General features: G+C 33.0%; 1 protein-coding gene across 1 annotated transcript; it reads left to right on the plus strand.

The window, feature by feature from the left end:
• Positions 1-1,750: 1,750 nt before the first annotated feature.
• LOC128235795 (uncharacterized) lies at positions 1,751-4,723 on the plus strand. The gene is made up of 3 exons (XM_052950592.1): positions 1,751-1,877; positions 4,097-4,203; positions 4,469-4,723. Exons 1-3 carry the CDS (start codon positions 1,811-1,813, stop codon positions 4,721-4,723), a joined length of 429 nt encoding a protein of 142 aa, XP_052806552.1. The 5' UTR covers positions 1,751-1,810.
• Positions 4,724-10,126: the final 5,403 nt, after the last annotated feature.

Here is a 10,126-nt window from a genome sequence, read left to right on the forward strand (position 1 = left end):
ATTATTTTTCAAACATTGCCTTATTGTTTGCTTAGACAATGTGTGTTTAAATTCTTCATCATAGAGATCTATGAATAGTCTCGTCAGTTTATTTCCATTTAAGCAGGGACCCATAATTATCTCTCTACCGAACTGAAGAGTATTTTATTGAATTAAACTCTGATGACGATGAATAAAGAAAACGAGATAATTAGATTGGCGTTTCCATATATTGTTCAAATGCATGTATACAATGCTTACGTCAAATGCAAAAATGCCACAGCAATAATACTAATACCTGTTTTATCATATCAACCAATACAAGAACTACTGATATTACAGCGGATATGCGGAATGTATTCCTACATACTTACAATGCATTTAGTTGTCTGCTCCCTAAAATTGCTTTTACAACACATCTATGATGGAGAATGCCTTCGTGATGTCGCTCGGCTTCTCATTGCACAAAATCATGTTTCATGGAACGTATGGTTTACTCTTGTTTCTAAGAAGTAAGTAAAGATTATTTGTGCGACGTTTTAATTGCTGAACTTCTCCACCCACCTTGCATTGTTAGGGGGCAAATGCCTTCTTACCCGCCTTCTACGGTAGATAAAGAAATAACCTTTAGTTATGGACTCTTTTATCAAATAATATTTATGTTAAACTTCTGGCTACTGAGCTTGTTTCTGTAGTTTTTCACATAAATATTATTTGATAAAAGAGTAGAAAATACAATTAATATTTGCCGTATTGTATTAAAGTTTTGATTTCCACACCCTAACGCATTAGCTCTGATGAATGGTATATAAAACGGCAAGAAAATATTAATTTCAGATGCCAAATCAAGATTTGCAACATTTGCAATTCCAGGACAAAATACTTTCCCAAAGGAATTATATTAACAGAGAGAAATGGTCTCGTATAAATGGCCAACAATATAAACGGAGGTATGACCTCTGCTTTAAAAGCGGTTCTTGTTTGGTGTTATATAATATAAGGATAAAGGATAAAGTAAAGAATTTTATGAATTTATGGTGTATCATACATAAACATTAAATGGAAACTGTAGAGACGAGTCTAAAACCAAATGTTTATAGGTGACGTTTGCAACTTCTGCGTCTCTCGTTCCGGTATGCCTTCGTCTTGTGTTTTGTTCAGAGTCTAGCTACTTTGCTTGTCTGTGTAGGAAGAGCTGATTCTTTTTTCCAAATAGGTTAAAAATGGTGTGTTTTCTACTGTGTCGTCTGTTTGCCGATCAGAGTCTTCAATGTGCATTTAGATGGCTTGGTTGTCGCATGATGTTTCAAACTTTGTAAACCGGAGCCATAGGCCTAAAGTCATTAACAGAAATAGCGAAAGCAGATTTTATTGCGTAAACATGATTATCTGAAATACTAACACTGAATATTTCATAGCGCACGTAGAAGTAATTGAATCAATTATCAATTACAAGACAAAAGTTATTTGATAAGAAAACTAATACAGAATATTCGATAACGCACGTCTGTATACAGCATCTTAAATCGCTAACGCTGCCTTGGAGAGAATTACCAATAAATTGAAGAAGACAAAGGAAACTGTTATATCAGGGAAAATATGATACCAGACAGGTATTGCGCTCAACGTGGAAAAGAGGAGAATTCTGAAAATACTTATTTGATCAAATTACTAAATATTTCGATTTGTAAAAGAATCCTAGATGAAAAGTTAAAAAATAGTTTCATAGGATAAATGTACGAGGTTTATGGATGGACAAATTTATCGTAGAGTGGAATTACGCGTATAAGTATGAGAAAATGAATTGGTTTCAAACTTGAATTGAAGATATATGTGTCATCGATTCAGAATGGAGCTGATTCAGGTGGTCGCTCTCGTGAGCACACTTTCAACAATAGGTAATCCCACCTTTACTATACAATGAATCTACACTATATTACATCAGGCAAGGCCACTTTATATATAAAAGCTAAGTTAGTGATGGACAAAAATGGTACATTGCAATATAAAGTACTCACGGATGGATTTCGAAAATGATTTTTATGTCAGTTCGATTCGCTTTATGATATATGAATTATGTGTTAACACGTTGATTAGGTAACATAATATTATTATGATTGTATTAATTAATCTCCTCTTAATTGTTTTCAGTATGGCGTAGTGGAGGTTGTTTCTATAGCATTGATGAACAGTTTCAAACAATTCGAAACTATTTTGTTTTATACCTAGAATGAAGTTTGTAACTATGATACATTTTTCTTCCAGAATGGCTTTAATAAGTGTGAAATGTTTAACCAACATTGACAGTCACAAATTAACTCTTGTAAAACACAGACATTCACTTTGGGTTAAAAGCATACATTTTATAAGTTTTACATTAAAGCGCATCATCAATTGTATATTTACAAATGATCAATTTTCGTTTATTTGTTAAGAAGTGTAATGATAGTTTGAAGTGAATTTGATACTTTATCAATTTTATTACTAAAATAAATCAATTCAAGGTTCAAAACGGGTGTTGTATAATTGGAATACATTCGTGTTCTCCCTGACAAGAAATAAATTGGTACACAATTCAGAAGTATAATGATAGTTTGAAGTGAATTCGATACTTCATCAATTTTATTACTAACATAAATCAATTCAAGATTCAAAACGTGTGTTATATAATTTGAATACATGCGTGTTCCCCCTGACAAGAAATAAATTGTTACACAATTCAAAAAATATACACAACGATAACGTGATAGGAATGAACGTGAAACATAGAAATAATATTTTTTTCAATAGAAAACGTTCATTATAATAGACATACTTTTATTTGATTTCAAAAGCTACCTTGTCTATAATGTAAGGACAAGCATATTCGTTTTACTATACGACTTTAAATCTTAAAAAAACGACATATTCCATTAAACTGAAGTAAAATTGTCTTAGATATAGCGTAATTAGCCTAATTCGTCCATTCGTACGGAATGAGCGAAACAATATCATTTTCAGAAAAGAAGTTTCATAGACATTTGTAGACAAGGTAAATTTTTAGTAACTACAAGTATTACCAGTAAGATATACATTCATAAGAATAATATGAAACTTGATTATCTTGGCAAATAAACGAAAACAATACGAGTTGTAAATTCTGCTGATACACCAAGAAAACATGGTGGTCACAATGCATGATGTGTTCCCTTTACTAATAATTGTGCTATTATCAAAACACATTTGTACAGTTTTGTTTTCCTCGCAGATATATTATCCTCTGTTGAATCACTAAAAGCCATAAATCACTTGGATCCTTTATGTACCTATCATTTTACCCCATCGGGGGTAGCTAGTGTGGATTACATATATGGCGTGAGACCACAGTTATTTTTACTATATGTTTCATATAGACACTAACCTGGCTTTTGACTTTATACACACCCCAATTGAAAAACAAGGACATGGCATCTCTAGAACAATTCAAGACACAAAATATAATCACAAGAAAACACCATGTTAACCATTGACCCGACTGTCAAAATTGAGTTCAAATACATAACCCTTCTGCCAGGGAGTCAATCGGCTACAAACAACTAATTTTCAGACTTCCACAAGCTATGATTTTTCCAATATTTACATTGAAAACTATCAATTTCTGCAATAGAGTGTCAACTTCAGTCAAGTTCTCTGCAAAAAGAACATTTTTTGCTTCTTTTTCATTCAATTTTAATAAAATATTGATACTTGAACACAAGCACTCTTTGTTTCTGTATTCACATCCGGATCTTGGTCAACGGGGGGCAGATAACTGTGGTCTTGAGCCTATAGAGTTCAGAGAGCGGGTGATTCTAAATAGACCGATTTTTTGCATCAGCCGTTTAGACTTTGAAGGATCTTTTCCTGAGGAAATTTTGCATTATATAAACAATGCAGTTTGTCTAAATCCCTTTGGTGTGCCTGTATCACACTCTCCCGAACGATTGGATGAAGTATTGATGCCTCACAAACAATAGTATTGAATGTTTCCAATGGAAGCGTAGGGAGTTCCTCGGTGGTAACTGGCTAACAGCAATCTAATCTGCATACTGGAACAACTCTGGCATTCGAATGTAATATTACCAGTGTTGTTTTTCAGTTGAAGGTCTCCAATGCTGGCACTGTATCGCTGACGACTGCTCTGACGACCCGAGTGGAAACTACAAGGATACAGAGAAATTGTGTAACGCTGAGCAAGCATGTCAGGTACGATATGATTCAAACGAAACCAAAGTCTTTGTAAAATGTTAACCGAGGTCATTTAAACTTTATTTTATGAAATGTATGGCATGTTGATAACATTACATGATATCAGGTCTTAATCTGTTTCAAACGCATGCATCATTTACACTGAAAGATGTTTAACAACCAGAAAAAATACCTTCTGATTCGCCTTGTTAAGACAATTATTTACTTACTATATTTTGAAATCATCGTGTTCCATTTTGTTTTCATCTATTTATTTTTTCAGAAAGTCTACTTTGAGATGCTAGAAGAAACTGAAAGGGGCAACTTTATTCACACGTCGACAGTACGAGGCTGTTCAAGTGGGTATAAGTCACGAGACGACTTTAGAAACTGCACGCATCAACAACGAACGTCAGGTGGATGTGTCCGGAAGGACTGCTGTAGTGAAACTCACCTGTGTAACAATGCAAACACTTTGCAGATGGGTTTGTCATTGCCTGTGATAATGATGATTTTTGCAATAGAGCAGGCATTGTGAAGAAATGTGTAATTGTCTGTTGTGATGGTGATTCGCGTAACGATGCAAACTTTGTGAGGATTGGTGTGTCTTTTTCTGTGAAGATTTGTACCGGTGCAACCATTGTTTAAATGAGTGTGTAATTTGCCTTGATTATTAAGATTTCTGTAACACTGCAAACATTGTGCAGGTGCGTGTGTCATCATCTGTAATCCTGATGATTTGGCGGATAATGTATTCAATTGTGAGCATGAGTGAGTTAGTTGCGGCATAGTCTGACAAGTGTTATTGCAGATAGTATTACTGTTTCCCATGGTCTGTTCAAATACTGATTGTAAAACAGGGAAACAAGCGTAAGATTGTTTGTAATTATTTTATCACGGATTGATAAAGTGTGATAATCAATCAGTTATTGTGTGTGAATAGTTAAGTCACACACATTCGGCGAACTTGTGTACTGTGCAATACGGTTGCGGCAGCAAATATCTTAACTCGTTATATAAACATACGTTTTAAGGTGAACGGATCATATATGCTTTGATGTTATTTTTGATGTTGCTTGTATGTTTTTTGTTTTGTTTTGATGTGTAAGAATCCTGTTTTGGCTGTTTTGTATATATTTTCACTCAAATAAGGTTCTCAACGTGTGTACTGTGCAATACGGTTGCGGCAGCAATGATCGAAACTTTATTATATAAATGTACATACTAAGCTGCACAGATCATATATGCTTTGATGCTATTCTCGATGTTGGTCATTTCTTTGTATTCTTTCCCTATGGTTGGATGTGTACGAATTTTGTTTTTGCTTTACAACATCAAATTCTAATTATTGATTTTCTTTCTTGTTTATATCATTTCTTGAAAAAGTAATTCCATGTTTAAATGTTTAAGTGTCAACAATAAAGCGCCTTCAGCTTCGGGAGTTTACCAAACTAACGAAATGGTGTTTTGGGGGTATTGTTTAGATCGAATCGAATATAATATAATCTATCTCTTTGTTTTGATGTGTTGAAATCGTGATTTGGCTTAACAAAATTAAATTTATGTGTTTGAGTTCAATTTCATGTCCTAGAAATGTAAAGAAAAGAACTTCGTCGATCTATCTCTAAAAGAGTTTCTTTAAAGTTGGTAACAGACAAGATACCATTTACACCGAGTTTAGGATTTAAAAACCCCCTGATTAAATGTTCTTTGGGCATTGTTAATATCGAATCTAACATGTGTTGTTTGTATTATGTATTTAGTTATTGGCTGATAACATAGGCAAGTGTCTAGGTATTTGTCAAATTAACATAATGACATTGAATATTACTTACTTCATGGTTTGCAGAATATTGCTGAAAATAAATAAAAAATAAACTGATTAACATATGTTTGCCGGCATCGACGTGAAATATTAATAAGCAATGGAAATGACTGACAAAAAAAGATAAATTCAGTTGTTTAAGAACATGACGAGTTCCTAAGAAGTACATCTTATAACATATGTAAATTTAACAATATGTGCTTAATGACGAATTCAGATAGTGCAGACTAGCTGAAGAACATCGCCCTTTCAAAAACAAATTATAAATCATATTTTGAAAAAGTTGTTCTGCTTTGGTAATTGACCACCTTTCATATTGTAACTTGCACATTTAAAGTGAAAACCATATTTTAAAGAAGTATATTGATAGCTGCGTATATTGAACGTACACTATATCAATTGCTTTTTTAGCAAGCGTAGGATTAAGTGCTTGTTAGCTATTTTGATCGCCCATTGCAGTACTGTTTTGATTTCCGTTCAAATGCGGTAAACAAATATTTAGCTAAAATGATAAAGTTTATTTTCTATGAATATGTCTTCGTTGTATATCGTCCTTGTGGGTCTTTCTTTGAGTGACTCGTCCGCCACTTAGCATTTTCACCGTAAGTCGTTTATCCTGGATTGTCCCTGTAGTTTTCCTTGTTTAATATACGTTTTTCACGACATACTTCTTTCTTCATGTTCTTCTCCTGTAGTTGTCATATCGTTATTCTGATTGACGGCCCCGCTATTTTATTTCAAACGTATTATTTCACCTGAATTAAATGTCATCACAATTTATTTGATAATAATGTGTTGCTATATATAGAGAGATACACTTAATTCTGCACGTACACTTTTTGCATACATCGTAATTTTTAAAATATGTTTATTATTTTTAGGCTTGAAAGTTTATTATTTTTAGGCTTGAAATATATTTGAAAACATAAAGACCTAAACGGGCTGCACTCCGTATGATGAACTAGCGAAAAAAAAGAGGAAATTGTCGGAAACTGACATAAACTTGGTACCGATGTGTACAATGCATTGAAACTTAGTAACTGAAGTACCACATACAATTAATTTAATTTTCGCATTTTTTTCGTATTTTTCCATTAAAAAAGATTACTAGGTATGTCTACCTAGTAGAAATCATTCCTTATGCGTGATTGGCTAGTAGATGTTATCACGTGACATTACCAAGTTAGGTATATAGCTTAAATATTCCTACGGTTCAGAATAAACCTTCGTAGCACAATGGGTACAACACTGGAATGCAATTTTGGCGACACCGGTTCGAACCCGGTCTCCGACCCGATTTTTTTAAAACATTTTGGTATTATTTTTGCAAATTATTATATCAAAGAGAAAAATATTTTATTAAATAATTGACAGAAAAAAACCTTTTTTGGTGCTAATCTGGTGTATATTCCCTTTAATAATCCGAAACCTAAATAACCCGAGTGATATTGTCATTGCGTTTACCAACATAATAGAGTCTTTGAAGTACGGTTCTTAAATTTATGTTTATCGAATAAAAGTGGTGTTCCATGTAAAAAACACTTGACTTTATTAAAGTTAATTAGCCTGGATTGCACGGCTAGTACCGTCAGAGCTTTAGGAAAGAGTCTGTTTCATAGTTATATAGCTGTTAGTGCATACGCTTCAACAATAGTATAAGGAATATTGATCAAATTCATTTTTTCTATAGACCTCATCTTCTTTTCCCTGATATACTAGGTAATAACTTGCTACGTTTGATATGTTTACTGACAATAAATTATTTAGAATTCCGCTTATCGGCGACATGTTGATCCAAAAGTATTTGAGATCTCGAAATTCTGATTTAACATTAAGTGGAAATACAAAACTGTAAATTTTGCAAAGACAAACGATTTTGTTTAAAACCTTCTGAAAATTACTATGAATTGACAATGTTTCCGAGTCAAAACTTTACACTAAACTTGGAACAAGATCGAAAGTATAGTAGGAATGGCTTGCCCTAAATTACATATAGAACAGATATTTCTTATTTTAGTGTATGACTACTACACCTTTTCAACGATTTCAGCGCTTTTAATATGTATCTGTTTGCATATTGTATTTCTAGACTATAACGTCATTTGACTAGAGTAATACACCCATTCAAACAGAACTAAAACAAAATATTAGACGTTGCAAATACAAGGATAAACACAATGTCTAGTAGTAATAGACCCCCATCTTCCTAAGGCTTTATTTGGTGGCCGATCGGGAACTGATATTTTAAGAGGTATGACTATAGCCCCTGTCATTATTTCTAGCGTACATTTTCCTCATAACACAACAGTCACAGGTAATAAGACAGCAGTTTCAACCACTTAATGCAAATTCTCTCTCAAAACATATACAATGAGTCAATGAAATCTTTTAGAATTAAACAGAACACTGTTATTTTTTAAACGAGCCATCAAACATAAGGTTGATACTTTTTTGACATCATGGATGAGTAATTCAACTCACAATTCTGTTTTTCCGCTATTGAGGGATCTGGACCCAAAGAAATAATTTTATAACAATTTTGTAACATTTAAAAGAGTACAATGCAAATAACCGAAAAAGTAAACGTGTTAACCTAAATACTATTACAATGATGTGGGCATTCATATATAGCGAAATAGATCAATTTATATCCGATTTCAGTAGAAATAAAAAAAATTATAAAAATTGTTATAACTTTATGTATTATTTTGGTCTTGTATTTTACATATAAGTAGTTCTCAGTAAGCAATTGCCTGTCAAATTATCCCGATAAATATGGGATCAGCAGGGCATCATCATATAGCACTTTAGTGAAAGGATCTATCTAAGAGCAAGTTAATTCGGATTCGTTAAGCAAACAACATTGTCCAGTCGTTGCAATCGTACTACTGGGCTTGTTCCGTTACTTTCCGTTGTTATATTGAAGCTGGCTGCGGTTTTGCAAACATCCTTCGAAGGTTATGAATAAGAAAAACAGTAGCGTATTAACTTCTCTCATATTACTAATTTTATATTTTGTCCATCAGATGATTTCAAGAACTAGCTAACGTTAAATATTTTATGAGAAAAAAACAAACTTAACATATTCTGTTTCGTTGATCACATAACTGGTTGATTATACGGAATATTCTACGTGATGGCACGATAGAATCAAAATGTATTGTAATTGAAGCCAGGCCCTTAAGTAAAAATGTCTTATCATAAAACACAAGCGCACAACTGAATGAATTCTACACATTTATGAATAAATCTCACATATTTGCAATAAATCAATGAATAGTTCATTGGTTGATGAACTAAAACACATCCATGTTCTGTACAAAGGCGATTTTGCATCATCGATGAGCCAAACATTCATTACATAGTATTAACTATGATGTATCCTCGGATGCACCTATCTTAAAATCGGCCTTGATGGAATTCGCAAATGACCACCCCTGCAGATAAGTTTCCTGAACGTAAAGGCAGTAATTAAGCTTTTGAGCTAAAATAAAAATAGACGGACGACACTTTTCAGAAATCTATCAGATGCAGACAACGAAAACAAAAGTTCTCAGCAATTAATCATGAACTCAGTTATTGAAATGCTTTCAGAAAGCAGTGAAAGCCTTTATTTATCGATTCAATTAACCTTTAGACAAAAAGCTAAGTGGGTAATGTGCGTAGATCAGTATAACAATGATATTACCAACAGTGGTTGTCTAACAAAAGTCAATTGTAAAAACTTAAAAAAGCTGTTCAAAGGATTTTTTAAACTAGTTTGAACATTGAAATAATATGATTGGCTAATATCAATTTTAGAATAAATATTGACAAATCGATGAACATTGTGGTTACTATATATACTAAGTTTTACAAAATCACGAATTAAACTGAATCATGCAATTGTGTTCAGGTGGTTAAAAAAGCTTGACTGACAAGTCTCTACCTCTTCTGATACAGCCAATTATACAGGACTCTCTGTGAATGAATGTAATCTTGGGAAATGATATTTTGTTAAGGAATAAGACATCTAGTGAATTTTGTTGTTGCATGCCGAACATATGAAATTAATTCTTAATGGTAGATTATTTTTCTATTTGCTAGTGCACTTTGTTGAGAAAATACAAACTAGCA

This window comes from Mya arenaria, chromosome 1 (genome assembly GCF_026914265.1).
Source record: "Mya arenaria isolate MELC-2E11 chromosome 1, ASM2691426v1".
Classification (NCBI taxonomy): Eukaryota; Metazoa; Mollusca; class Bivalvia; order Myida; family Myidae; genus Mya; species Mya arenaria.